Genomic DNA, 15,685 nt, shown 5'->3' on the forward strand with positions numbered 1-15,685 from the left:
TAGTATTCATCCGTCAAATTAATGTTCCCAATTTGACCGGCGACTAATCCACAATAGGCACTCACCATTGTATTTAGAAGCTCTATATGTTCCCGAGCACCTTCCACACTTACTTTGGTGAAGTTTGAAGTATCAGATCTGACAGTGTTAGGGTTTGTAGGTTGAGTATTGTTGTTTCCATAAAAGGCTTGTTGAGGATGTGGTTGAGATGGTTGTTGAAGGGTAGTTTGTGAAAATGGAGAGGGTTGTTGTTGGGTTTGTTGAGGAGCAGCTTGTGAAAAAGGAAGATAGGTGTTCAGATCGAATGGTCTTCCATAAGGATCTGTGAGAGGACCGATTGGTTGTGTGGGTTTAGGTGGTGGTAGATAGGCACTTGGATCAAACGGTCTCCCATAAGGATCTGTAAGTGCACTAGGTGATTGAACTGGTTGACCATAAGGATTTGTACTTGATATAAAAGCGGTTTGAAGCTTCGGTTGTTGCTGACTAGTACTAACTCCCATATTAAGACCTCCAAAGTATATCTCGGGGTTTTGTGGAACTGGAAGTCGTTTAGCCTTTCGAATTTCCTCTTCGTCCTTGTTCTCGAGCTTCTGGACAAATTCATAAATGCTCACCGTATCCAAAACACCAGTATGCTTCAGCAAGTCAATGAACTGACTCCACTTGGGTGGCAAAGCATCAGCAAAGCGCATGACCATTTCTTGATGTGTAGCAAAAACCTTGTATGAGTGCATCTTACTAAGCAAGTGATAGAATCGAGTAGCCATGTCGTACAGTGTTTCATTTTCCATAAACCGAAATGCTTCGAACTCCCTCTTTAACAAATCATGGCGAATCTTTCTTGTTGCAGCATTTCCTTCTCCTCTAGTTTCCAAGACATCCCACAAGTTCTTTGTACTTGTACAATACGCAAATTGATGATAGATATCCTTATGAAGTGCTTGCGCAAGGATAGCAAAGGCTTTCTTCTCAAGATCGTAAGCCTTTTTATCATTTTCGCTCATCCTGCCAAAGCTTGTGCATTAGAACCTGCTTCTTCGAGAGCTACATTGTATGGCGTGGTAAAACATGTCCACAATTCGGTGTTTTGCCCTAAAACATACGTGTGAAAATGATTTTTCCATGATGGATAATCGTTCATGTGATTCAATTTTGGTGGACGATTGTGGCTTTCCGTTTCACTCTCGCTTAAGAGAATATTTTGAATGCTAGTGTTTTGATTCGCGACGCATGCCCATTGATGTTCGGTAATTTCCTTTTTCGGGATCAATCCTTTCACCCATTGTGAAGGATCTTGTGGCATACTTGAGGTTTCGCTCCAACTCTAAGGGTTTGAACTCATTTTGAACTTTTATAAAAACACAAAAAAAGGAACACAAACTTGTAACTTATGACAAAGTTACAAGTCTTCTGTGACAAACACAAGTTTTTGCCAACCCATGAACCCTTACAAAGGCCACGAACCCTTATAAAAGCCACGAACCCTTACAAAAGCCACAAACCCTTTCAAAATCTACGAACTCTTAAACACCACGAACCCTTAAAAATTGAAGCCCAATGAAAATTTTTTGTGAAGCCCAATGTTAATTTAGTAAAGCCCAAACTTAATTCTACTATCTAAACCAAACGGACTGTCCCAATAACAATTAAAGCCCAATAAAGCTTTTGAACAGCCCAAACGTCGACGAATGGTGTAAAGTCACTAAGACTTGACAGTTCGTCCACTATCCCTTGAGGAGGACTGACCACAAACTCTTAAGGGTTCGTCCACAAGCCTTGTCAACCGTCAACAGGGAAGTTGGTGAGATTCCACCTTTTAAAGCAATTTACTTTATCTGATTTTAGAAAAGATAAAAGCTGGCTATCCCAATATAGTTAGAAACAAACATTCGAGATTTTACCTTTTCAGAAAATCCTTTTCAAACTTTTATCTACCAAACACAAACCGGTCACTTTTCCGGTCAACAAACTTGCCGGAAAAATTTGACGAACACAGATTTTGAAAGAAATTTTAAGAAAAACCTAGTCCTAGCATGTCTCCATGTGTTTTAACTGGGTTTTTATAAAAATTATCTTCAAACCAACAACTTTTTACTAAGTTCTAGACACCCTTTTTTTAAAAAAAAAACTTGAAGTTCTTGTTATCAAACTCAAAAACCACTTCCAGAAATTTCACAAAGTGTTCAAACACAAAGTTTTGCTTGGTTTTAAACAAGGAAGAGAGCCAAAGCTCTGATACCACTTGTAGGTCCACTTGGAGGATCAAGATTAAACCTACTTCCTTGTATACTAACACACTAACGAGTGCGGAATCCACGTAAGTATGCAAACCAAACAAAATGGAACAAACAACAAGTACTCAAAGATTCACAAAGCTTTGATTGATTGAAGATAATTCAGTACATACACGTAGTACACTGTTTTACAAAACTCACAAGACTCTCTTAGGTAAAATGGTGAACAAGTGTCATTATATAGGCCGGCCCTGATACCCGGTAACACCACGAAGGGTGTTACTGGCCGACGAACTGTTAAGGAGCCCACGAAGGGTGTGAGCCTTCCTGGTGATCATTGACAAAAACCCACAGTTCACGAACTGTTATATCCACGAACCCTCCATGTGCCACGAACTGTTAAGGGTTCGTGGTTATATCTCCTTAACATCCATATTCTACGAACTGTTAAGGGTTCGTAGTGAACCCTTCTTACACCAATATCCATTGTTTGTCAACATGGATTCCCATGAAGACCTTGCCTCTTCGTGGGAAGGGAACCTTATAATAACAATAACATACACACACCATATACAAAGAGATCCAAACATGATAACATCTATCAGTTGCACATTTTGCAAACTGATTTACATCATAAACAAAGTAAATGTCGCGCCAAGTCAAGATAGGAGGATATCTTGACTTGGCCGACTCGACCAAAACTGTACAAGACCAAAAACAAAGACCGTACACATTACGATGACGTAAGAACAAGCTACAGACACAAAACTGCACCAACAAAGAGCAATATGTGAGTTTTTAAAACCCTCATTACTTTATCGTTCTGAGGTGACGTGAATACTCATTATAGTTTTCAAAGTAAAGCATATACATTTTCTTCTAAATGATAGTTATGACAAAATTTGCTAAGGTATAGTATATACAGGTTTAAGTGCTAAAGTATTATAGTAGTAAAGTGTTTATAGTAGGGATGAGCAAATTGTTCTCAGTACCAGTACCGAATCGGTATCGGTACCGAATTTACCAAACCGGGTACTATTTCGGTACCGGCTTTTAGCATTTTCGGTACCGAACTGGTACCGGTACCGAATCGGGTATATTCGGTATTGGAACCGGTACCCACTTTTGGGGATCTTCGGTACCGGTTCTTTCGGTATCGGACGGTACTGAGCTCATCCCTAGTTTATATAGTATGCATGTTGCACAATACACGGTTACCTACGAGGCTATATGATAGGCAGTGACCTATGGAACCACATTATAGTGGCTGTGTATTTGTTGCTTGTCAGTGGTTGTACAACCACATATAGTATATAGTGTATGCATACTTAATAGTAATGAGTTAATGATTTAGATGATATGGATTACTATGATTGTTACATAGGGTAAATTACACTTTTCGTCCTTTATGTTTGTAGCGGGTTTCAATGGATGGCCTTTAACTTTAATCATTAATTACAATCACAGTCGTTTATTTGCAGAACCTGTTACACCTTAGGTCCTTTGACCCTAACCTGGTTAAAACTTTCAGTTAAGTGAGGTCATGTGCAACCCATGTGAGGGCAAAACAGTCATTTAATACAAAAAAATGTCAAAATTTAAAAATTATTAATCTAAACCATTATCATCATTATCTCCCCTTCTCCCTGTACTCTTTCTCTCTCCCCTGTATTCACTCTCTCTACATACCATCATCATCAGGCCACCACCACCTACACCATCGCCCACCAACACCGTCGACCACCGACATCATCACCATCACCATCACCATCACCACTGACCTCCATAGTCCTGCCACCATCAAAAGAACCTTGTCTACTTTAATCACAAAGTTAGGGTTTTTTTTGAACAAAATCAAAACCCTAAATGATGAACCGTACACTTTAATCACAAAGTTAACCTCATCTTATCTTTATCATAACTCAATCCTTCAAAATCTTCACTCAACAACTGTTCAAATTCAACATCTGATTCATGTTCTTCAGAGTCATAACTCATATAATTCAACAAAACTTGAAGAAGAAGATGATGATGATGATTAATGATCAAAGAACAGTACGATGATTTCCCCAATTTTGAACAAAATCAAAACCCTAAATCTTGAACCATACGGTCAAAACTGAAATTACCTGAATCAGACAACAGAAATTGAAGAAGAAGAAGATGATGATCAAGGATTAATGAACTAATAACAACTACAGATACGATTTGATCTCGAATTAGGGTTTGAACGTTAAAATTGAAATTAAGTGAATCGGATGATAGAGCTTGAAAAAGATGATGATTATCGGTGAACAATTTATGATTTGATCATGAATTTGTGTTTTGATTTGAAGAAAGTGTCAATTAGGGTTTCTAGTTTGAACAGTGCCTCGTGTCTGATTAAAGTAGAGAGAGAGAATAAAGGGGTGGGGGGGGGGGAGAGAGAGTACAGGGAGAAAGGGAGATGATAATGGTTTAGGTTTATAATTATTTTATTAAATGACTGTTTTGCCCTCACATGGGTTGCACATGACCTCATTTAACTAAAAGTTTTAACCAGGTTAGGGTCAACGGACCTAAGATGTAACAGGTTTTGCAAATAAAAGACTGTGACTGTAATTATTAAAGTTAAAGGTCATCTATTGCAACCCGTTACAAATATAAATGACGATAAGTGTAATTTACCCTTGTTACGTAATACAAAGTTATGTGATCCACCTTGAGTGCTTTGTATTTTTAATACTTGTTAAAGTTTATAGTTATCCGTTTTGAACTAAAATTCAATCGATCAGCGTAGTTAACTTTTAGTACACACATGAGGTTGATTGGCTGGTTAGAGGCTGGCTTGAGGCAAAGGCTCCAATCTGGCGCCTTGCATCATATCTTATTTTTTTTTTTATATTTAAGACATATTTACTCTATTTGCTTGTAAATACTTACTACTTGATGTTACTTTTTGTACTATTTGCTGTAGTGTGAATCCAGTAACGGAAACCCCGGGTTTGGGGCATTTTTAATCAACCAAAAAAAACAATGAAAAAAGTGTTTGCGAGTAAGATAGGGGTAGAGAGTCGGATATGAAATGTTTTTATAGAATAAACAAGTTGTAGAGAAATGATGTTTTATAGTTAAATATATAAATGTATGAGAATACTCTTACAAGCCCAGTTAAATGCAACAGTTTTGAGCATTAATGAGTCCAACACATGCATGCCTGGACACGAGTCACGAACCTTACCCCTGGACCCTCTCCCTTGTAATAACTAGCTATGTATATTCAACATATTTTGTATATTATTAAACTTTTAATTGAAATGATTTTTTTATAGTATTAGATCTTTAATTATAAGAAATGTTATATTCACATTTACTAGTACCTTTTCATTGTTATTTATTTATTTCTATACGTAAACTCGATATGACCAATGAAAAGGTTCCTCGGTGATCCGATGAAAGGTCCATTGTTGATCCCTCAATGAAAGTTTCCCGGGAAATCTATCACTAGAAGGTTTTTTACTTATCCTTTGTTGATCCGACGATAAAATATTGTCGTTAATCTCTAGATTCATGACTTGTTAGCGATTGTAGGTAATCATGGTCAGTAGTCTGTTGACAATTACCCGCACACTTTTTTTCTTACAACTGTCATCGACGGGCTCTATCTTCACCCAAGGACTTGCATTGCGTCCGTCACCGAAGATCATGTGATTTATGGTGGGACGGAGGGAGCACGAAAGTAATATTAAAAGAATATTAAAAGTAATATTAAAAGAAGCATGTATAAGAGTAAACTTCTAGGATATATTTTAAATAATGACTTTGAAAATTCAAAATAGAACACTTTTAATGGGATGGAGGGAGCACAAAAGTAATATTAAAAGAAGTATGTATAAGAGTAAACTTCTAGGATATATTTCAGTAACCAATTAATAACTTAATTTCATAAAACTTCTATTAGATACTTGAGTAGAGTATATATTTGTTTAACTTTCTTTTGAAACGTTAACTTCATTAAAAACCACCAACCTGAAAACCGGGAGGCCACAAGACAACAAAACTTATATAATCACAAATTTACATCAGTTTTTCCTAGATATATTCTTGAAATTTGTTCTACTTCTAACCCACAGATACTCAATCGTCTTCACTTCACTGATAATATTTTCCATCCTTGCCACTTTATTAGCAAATAAAAAAAGGTTTGTGGAATATATTTGTTTAAGTTATGTTCACACAAATTAATGGCTTTGTTTCTTGTTTCTCAAGTTAATAAAACTTATATCAAAACATTATTATCAATACCCAATTCTATTACATATTTATTTCAATTTGCACAAACACTGTCTGATAAAAATGATATGGGAACCAAACTTAAATGACTTGGGCTCCACGGAAATCTAGTGAATGGAAAGGCAACCAATAGCAAAAGGAGTTCAAGGATGGAGTTCATAGCTTAGCCAATTAAATAAAGATAAGGCATTTTTGTGGGACCTTGTTGAACTACACAAGTGCATCTTACCATATAGTCTTTATAAAATCCCTTTAGTACTACCATACTGTTCTCTGTAAAAAGTGCACACAGTGGGTCTCATCCACCATCACAACCCAAAAGGCCAAAACAAAACCTATAATCCCATCATACATTTATTCAAACTCTCAATAATTTTAAAACAAAAAGCTCCTACCCATGGTCTCATCCCACAAAAATTTGGCCAACGTTATAGGAGGAAAAACGGCTAGAGCTTGTGATAATTGTATAAGAAAGCGTGCTCGGTGGTATTGTGCCGCCGATGACGCTTTCTTATGTCAATCATGTGATGGATCAGTTCATTCGGCCAACCCTTTGGCTCGCCGACATGAACGTGTCCGATTAAAAGTTGCTTCCTTAAAGCTTTCTTCTTTAGATAAACCTGCCCCGCTACCGTGGCCCCAGGGTTTCACTAAGAAACCCAGGACGCCACGGGGCGGGAACAGGCATGCGTCTCGACAGACGCCAAAATCCGAAGAAAGCAGCATGAGTTTCAACTTCAATCCTCTTCACTTAGTCCCGGAGATTGGAAGTGATGAGATGACCACTGTTACATCTGAAGAACAGCTTCTGTATCAAGTTCCGGTGTTTGATCCGTTTGAAACCGAACTTTGTCTATCTGGGAATTCGAATTCGAATGAGACCGCGATACCTGTGAAGCAAACCGAGGTGACAACTGATCCAGTAGATGTTGATCATCATCATCATGAAAATAAAGTGATGGTGGATTTGAATAGTTTAAACGGGTTAATACTTCCATCCGACGTGGAACTAGCTGAGTTCGCTGCTGACGTGGAGAGTTTACTGGGAAAAGGTCTAGATGAAGAATCATTTGCTATGGAGGGATTAGGGTTGCTTGATTGCAGAGAGAAAGAGAGTATGGAGAGAGTGAAAGTCGAAGAAGAAGATGATCATATGCAGTGTGACATATTAGAAAGTGAGATAGAGATGATGAGAGAGCCGTTTCAGTTAAGTTTTGATTATGATTCACCGTTATGGGATGAGAAAGTGGTGGTTGAAGGTGGTGATTGTATGCATATGGGTGTGGTGAAAGTGGATGAAGAAGAAGATGATCATGTTAATAATGTTCATATTGTACAAAAAGATGATGACGAAAATAAGAAGAATAAAAGAATATTGAAGTTAGATAACTATGAAGGAATCATTGCTGCTTGGGATGAGCAAAGATCACCGTGGACCACCGGTGACCGACCGGAGTTAGATTGGCCTGAATGCTTGGTAGGTTTATGACTCCATTCAACTTTTTCTTTTTTAACAGTTTTCTGATATATAATCAATCATGACCAATTTACTCTTTCTGACATGTTATCAATGATGCAATAATAGACACTTATTATTGCACTAGTGTGTTACAGACATAAAAAGTTAAAAACATGTGTTTTAAACCTCAGTTTCTATTTTCGGTTAAAAACAGTTGTACGGTGTATGATTTGACTTACTGTTAAAGGAAAATCGTTTGTAACCACAATACAACATTAGCACACTTTTTTTACCTACACGACCAAGTTTTCCTTAATGAACTAACTTCTAACCTTTTATCATGGGATTAACATTGTGTTTGTTTTGATGTATCAGGATGGGATAATGCATCATCATCATCCTTATGGAGATATGGGGATGATGACAGGGAATCCGGCAATGTTAGATGGAGGGAGAGAGGCGAGGGTGTCGAGGTATCGAGAAAAGAGGCGAACGAGATTGTTTTCGAAGAAAATAAGGTACGAGGTTCGGAAATTAAACGCTGAGAAGAGGCCTAGAATGAAAGGAAGATTTGTGAAGAGGGCATCTTCTTCAGGGTTTCCTTTGCTTAGCAAATAACTAACAGTTGACATGTATATCTTGCTAACACTACATATCCATCTTCAAGTTTTGTATGGTATTAAGCTTTGTGCTTAATTAGGTCTTCCTAATTAAGAATGTTCATAAGAATTAATAATCAATATATGAAATCAATTTTGTTTTGCAATTAGTCTTGTGGTCTTATATTGGTGATTAGATTAGAAAAAAAAAAAAAAAAAACAATTTGTTTGTTGGTGTCTTGTTTTGATCAGATCAAGTTGATATCCAATTCTTTTTAATTTATAAATTAGTGTTTTTTTAAACCTAATAGTACACAAAGACCCAACTAGGCTTCTGCCAAACCCTAGGTCCAGTCTTGATATTTCTTGAGCTTCTCTTCATTAAGACACTTCCTGTTATTCACCAAAAACCTAATTAATCAACTTAATATCTAAGAAAACATGGATCTATTTAAGCAAAACCATTTCTTATGATAAATAAGGTTTCAAAAACCCTAAATCAATACATCTATTTTAGAGAAAGATAAGAACCCTCATATATCAGTTTTGAAGAAAAAGTATTCAATTCCCTTTTTGATAAAGAAATAACTAAGGTACTAGATCTAAGTGTTTTATAGTCATCACAAGCTGCTAAAACCTTCAAAGGTGGTGTACACTAGAGTTGTTCAACAAAACAAATTTCGAATTCGAATTGAATTATTCTGAAATCTTGACTTTGAGTTCATATTCAATTCGAATTCACAATTTATAAGTTTATTCAATTCCAATCCAAACTTCGAATTCGGATTAATTCGATTCAATTCGAATTCAATAAAAAATAAATGTATTTTATCTTGGGTTATTGGATTTTAATAATCCTAAGTTTCACCTGTTGGCTGATAATAATCTCAACTTTAAAAATTCTCTCCAATAATCCTAACTTGTAAAAGTTTGGCTGCCATTGATCCTTTTCTAACATAGGTGCACTTAAATCAATTAAGGAGTCTCTAGGTGTAATTGAATCTATTGAGTAGACCAAATTTTTATATGTCTGAAAAGGATCAATGGCGGCCAAACTTTTACAAGTTGGGATTATTGGAGGTAATTTTTAAAGTTAAGATTATTACCGGCCAACAGGTGAAACTTAGGATTATTAAAATCCAATAACCCTGTTATCTTTAAAGCTTTTGCAGACTTGAAATTATTTAACATAAAAAACAAGTTTATAAAAGTAATCAACCATAAAAAAATATCCAAAATATTTAAAGTGACACATCCATATTACAAGTTCATATTTGATAACAAGTTATTGCAAGGAAATTAATTAACAACTAAAAGTACAAAATGATTAATTTCTAAGCTTCATGCCTGTGCAAATATTATCTACTAATTCACTTAGTTCCAACATATGTCAGCACTTTGCTTCCTATGTTTCTCAGGTTAAGATTTATTTGTGTGTGTATTGAATTTGAATTTCAAATCAAATCGAAATCATGTGTTCGTATTTGAGTTGAATTTCGATCATTAAGATATAATCTAATCGAATTCAGATTTCTCGAATCTGATTCTAATATTGAACACCCCTAGGTAGAGTGGTAAACACATAATTTCCATGTAGTAGGTTTTATGTTTATTTTTTTTCCAATGGCTTCCTATAGAAACCACTTTAATGTTACCACACATCAACACAATCTGTGATTTGTTTGATTTTGTTGATTAGCAGGGTCTCGTGAAAGTTTCAAAAATAAAATATTGGATTTTGTGTCCAAAAGAAAAGAATTTGCGCTTGAGTGGATATTTCTTTCCCTTTTAGTAAATGTTTTCTGCAAACATCTGTCAAAAACGAATCCTAAAATCCGACCTACTTGTAAACCGGACTCGAACCGTAATAAATGAAAGGGTAAATTTCGTTATTTACTTGTTATTTTAATTTATTTTTTGGTATTGTGTTAATTATAACATGTCAAACGATACTGAGCCTTAATCTAAACGACGCCTTCTTATCTTACCTAAATAACATCTTAGAATCCAGTTCCAAGCAATACCCATTAATGACCCAAATGATGTGGCACCATGTCTCGTCTCTTGATACCCTTTCAAATGACAAAGATAAGAGTCCAAACGACCATAACTGACATTGGGAAGCCACAACCCAACCGACACTATTAAAATGTCAAACGACAATCAACTGACATGACCACTAAAACAAGTTGGTGTAGTAAGGGTGTTCAACGAATCGAATTTGAAATATTCAAACTAATTTAAATGAATTATTCGAATTTTGAAATTTTGATCCAGGACACATAATCAATTCAAATTCGAATTAGATTCGGGGAACTTGATTCGGATTTGAAATTTAGATTCACATGCAATTCGTAATTTGGTTCAAATTCAAACTTCGAGAATTCGAAATAACTCTATTCGCTTCGAATTTAGACAAAAATAAATTTATTTTATTTTCAAGACAAAATCAGAGACAACACCCTTCACCTTTATTCAAAACTATATTGGACGTCCTTAATGTTAAAAGTAACACTTATCATTTACGTTTATTTTTTGTTGTAGGTTATGTCCTTTATTACAAACTCAATTAACTTTTGGGGTTATGTCTAATCCAGTGCAAAATATGTGAGCATAATATAGTATATACACCGAATCCTTCATCCTCACATCACCAAAAACCTAATGAAATAAAAATACGGGTCATGTTTGTGCTTTAGACGAGCACTCACTCTAAAGATAGCATTGGTTCAAATCGGAGGATCGATTTACACAACCAAACCCTTGTTTATAACAAACAAAGTTAAGTGTGCGGAATCCACTTAACTAAGCCAAATCAAACATAGAACAAAGTAAGAACAGTGGTTTAACCAAAGAAACACAATCGTTTGATTAAACTGGATGAGAATGCAACTGATACAAACACAGTCTAGACAAAGTGACCTTCAGGGTATTCTCTCATCTCTAAGTTGTAACTGAGACAATCTGTGCCTTTATATAGCAGCTGGGCCATAAAGAGTTTGACGAAACACATATTTGGGCCGACGAAACGGAACTGGGCCCAACACTAAGCCCATCAGACGACGAAACACATCTGTTTCGTCACTGATCTTGACGAAACAGAAACAAACAGATCAAAGTCTGTTTCGTCGACAAGTGTTCGACGAAACACTTCTGTTTCGTCGAAGGCTGCAAATTGTAATCTGTTTGCTGCAAACAGACAGCAAACAACAGGCACCTATAAGCATAAACAAATGACAGAAATACCCTTAACATGCAACATGCATTGTTCAAAGACTATTACATAACCAACGAGACAAATAAGTCGGACACAAGCAGATAGGAGGATATCCGACTTGGTCGACTGCGAATACAGACTTGATAAACGATAAATGACCGTACAAAATACATCGTAAATTACAAGACTAGTGACAGACACAAAAAATGCATCAACAAACTCCCCCTTGTCTGTTACTCATCTTCGGTCTTTATATCTTCCTTCTTCAGTGTCGTTCGGACCATGAACTGCCCGAATGTATTCCCCTGTAGTAACAGAAGCAAGCGACGCGCTGAAATTTTAACGCCTGATGTGCGTCCTTGTCTTCATAGAATATGTCATGTCGGTACAACTTGTTAATGTCGGATGCGGACATATTAACTATCCACATTGGATCCAACATCCTGAAATTCTCTTGATCGCCATTGAAAACGATCACCGCCTCATGTGTGTCAGAATCATAACACCATAAACGCATTTCACCCAGAAAGTCTTGCCTCATTGGCATCAAAGGAATCTTGTCTACCACTTTTGCCGGCTCGTAAATAAGTTTGTATCTGCCAGTGTTGGTTGCCGGATCAAGGGTAAACTTGATTTTTTGGTAGATGGGGAGCTGAGGTTTGTAAGACTTGTCCTTCCACCCAGACTTCTTGTTCATTCTAATCAATCGCTCGAATAATGTCACACCATCATATTTTGAACGATTTATGAGATCTATCTTTGTCAAAGCGGCCACATCATAAAATGGCAAAGATAGAATGCTCAGTAAAGATCGAAAGTACTGGATCCCAAACTCCCGCTTAATTGCAACACAATGTATCTCCTTCACAAACATCCAACACAGGATTCTCCCGCTAGGCTTCACTTTCTCAAACCGTAAGTAGTCAACTTGAGCAGCCTCAGGCACGGGTTTGGAAGCTTTTGACAAGAACTGTTGACGCCACGCGGAGAATGCATCGGTGGCATTTTCTGATGAATCACGGTTCTTCAGATGCTCGTCAATGTCTTCTACATTGTCTTTTAACCAATCTTCATCAAACGGGGCAAACTCAGTTCCATCTTGTCTAACATACGAAGACTTCTTCACATTTCCCTTGATGATAATTTCTTCGATGTTTTCAGCATTTGAAGATTCTTCAACAGTTGCTGCTGTGAGAGATCTTCAACAATTTCTCCTTCCTCAAGCAATTCACCGGTGAATGGATGAATAACCTGCAATGCGAGATCAGCACTGCTAGGAATATGAGATGTACCTTCAATTTGCTGTACTTCTTCAGCTGCTCCAGAAGAAGTTCCTTGTGTAGATTCAACTGTTTGTGGCTGAGCAACAATAATTGCGGAAGATGTAGCTGCTGTCGGTTGCTGTGATGTAGCAGAGGGGTCAGGATTACCTTGATCCTCGGGATCATCATCCCTTTTCTTCAGTATTTCTTGCTGCTTACATCTATCCTCCCACAGTGTAGCAACCCGAGATCGTAGAAACTCGTAGCCAGTGTTTAACTTCTTAGCCCCTTCAAGTATTGTGGTATTTCGCGAGTCGTACCACTCTTTCATGACATCGCATCTACTTCTCAGATCTTCCGCCAGCTTTTGAAGTACAGAACTACTTCTTTGTCTTTCCTCGTCTGCAGCTCTTAAACAGACGTTTTCGGCTTTAAGTTGATCAATCTCAGCTTGTTGGCGTTGTATTACAGCTTGTTGTTCGCCAACCGTGGACTTCAACCTATAAATGTCCACCTGATGAGTGATTTGATCGTTTTTCATGATCCTGATGAAGTCTGTTTGCCTTTGAATACGATCCGCTGCTGCTTCAAGATGAGAGAATAGAAAGTTATTCTTTTCTTCTTGAGTCATTTCCAAGAAGATCCTCTGACGTTCACCACTCGGCTGAGAAGTTGTTGCTCTGATTGCTTCAGCCATGGATCTTTGTGGAATAGCCTGAGGAGATACAGTTTGAGTTTCAGGAGCTAAAGATACTACCGGTGGTTCTTGAATTGGTGCTTGTGGAACAGATTCCCGGGTAGAGGTACTCAAATATCTTCGAGCTTTCTTCTTTTTCTGATGTTCTGCAGATTTTTCTGCTTTTCTTTTCCTTAGACGTTCCACTTCAGAATCAGAAGGAACGTATTCCGGATCATCTTCTTGTCGAATCTTCCTGAATCTCTTTACACCACGTTCATCTAGATACATCTCGTATCCAGGTTTGATCAGATAATCATCATCAGAATCAGATTCAGCCTCGTCATCACCACCGGCTGATGTATCACCCGCTGACACTCCACCTGCTGATGTACCACCCGCTGATGTACCACCAGTAGTTCCAACACTAGATGCACCAACGGCACCTGTATCACCACCATCTCCACCTTCATTATCACTATCACTCCCCGAACTATCCGAATCAATCGGATCTGGACCAAACTTTTCATTCATTCTCCTTTTCGACTCCGGCTCTTCATCATCTGATTCACTATCATCGTGACGCCATTTGTTTTCTTCAGGAGCAACATAGGCAGTGTTTCCTAGTGCACCGAACAACTTTCTTGGAGGATCACTTTCTTTGATCTTTTGTGCGCAAGATTCTTAATAATCCTTAACGAGTTGAAGTTCATCGCCTCAATCTTCAGAACATCGTTGTCGGCTTTAGGAAGACCCGGATGTTGAATATTCATAACCATTTGAAGAAACCGTGGATACATCCAGAACTTGTTCCCGGTTATCCTACTCCCAGTTCTCGTCATGTTTTCTTTCATGTTGCGGAAGATGTACCTTGAAATGCTAAACGGTTTGTTCAGCACCAAAGCCACCATAAAACCAACTAGATCGTTGCCAGCCATGTCATATCCGGCACGTCTATTGCTAAGGCACTGAATGAGAACGTGTACCAAGAACTTGTAACGTAACGGCAGATCACCCTTGTTGATTTGAGTGCTGAAGATGTCTCCGGTACATTTTATGTGTAACAAGCAGCGTCGCGTACACATAATTGGAATAGAATCAGGAGCGTTTGGATGGTCTTATAGTTGTAGCACTTCGTTCAGAATATACGGAGATACGATCACATCCACATTGTTCACACGTCCTCTGATAGTGTCCTTTCCATCCACTTGCACAACGCTTTCGGAATCCCAGAACGCCTTGATAAGTGACTTGTAAACCGGCTCGAGAAAGTGACAGCATAATTTATCCGCGACTCCCTGATCCACTTCGTGATATCTTTCAATTCAGCAAGTTTTTCTTCCGGATCCAAATAGGCGATTTGATTATGGCGTTTCTCAGACATTATCTCCTCTTCCGTCTTGTTCTCCTTCTTTGTCGCGAGTTTTCGTTTGCCTTCTTTCGGTGCCATCTATATATGATAAACATCCACAATAAGTTACTATGTCATAATAAGTGTATTAGACTTATATGCAATCATGTTTGAACATCAAATGGACATTAAGCACACACATATACACCTTCTGTGAACAAGCACCACACACAGAATTTTACTAAGGCATGGACGACGAAACAGAAGGTCTTCGACGAAACAGAAGTAGGTTCGACGAAACATAATTTGACAGTTGACCAGTTCTGTTTCGTTGACCATTGCGTTTCGTCGATCATGTCTTCGACGAAACGGACTCAATCTGTTTCGTTGACCAGTCACACGACGATACAGATTTGTTTCGTTGACTTTTCCGTTTCGCCGTTTGCCTGTTTCGCCGTGGTTAGGGTTTTGCAAATTGGGCGTTTCGCCGTATGAGGTTTAAACGGATTGCAGATCATCATAAATCAAGATCAGTGCTTTGAATAACCCAAACCAAATAGGAATCATACCCAAGGACTGATGAAGATACTGTTTTCGGTTAAAAACCCATTT

The 15,685-nt window shown here is 37.6% G+C and overlaps 1 protein-coding gene across 1 annotated transcript; it reads left to right on the top strand.

Annotated features, from left to right (window-relative positions):
* Nucleotides 1-6,768: 6,768 nt before the first annotated feature.
* Nucleotides 6,769-8,737, top strand: LOC110920624 (zinc finger protein CONSTANS-LIKE 16). Its single transcript, XM_022164797.2, has 2 exons — nucleotides 6,769-7,986; nucleotides 8,344-8,737. The coding sequence occupies exons 1-2, from the start codon at nucleotides 6,907-6,909 to the stop codon at nucleotides 8,584-8,586; spliced, it is 1,323 nt and encodes a 440-aa protein (XP_022020489.1). The 5' UTR covers nucleotides 6,769-6,906; the 3' UTR covers nucleotides 8,587-8,737.
* Nucleotides 8,738-15,685: the final 6,948 nt, after the last annotated feature.

This window comes from Helianthus annuus, chromosome 17, assembly GCF_002127325.2.
Source record: "Helianthus annuus cultivar XRQ/B chromosome 17, HanXRQr2.0-SUNRISE, whole genome shotgun sequence".
NCBI lineage: Eukaryota > Viridiplantae > Streptophyta > Magnoliopsida > Asterales > Asteraceae > Helianthus > Helianthus annuus.

Coding starts and splice junctions, on each gene's coding strand:
- LOC110920624 (XM_022164797.2), top strand. CDS start 6,907: ATGGTCTCATCCCACAAAAATTTGGCCAACGTTATAGGAGGAAAAACG. Junction 7,987..8,343: donor TAGATTGGCCTGAATGCTTG/GTAGGTTTATGA, acceptor TTGATGTATCAG/GATGGGATAATGCATCATCA.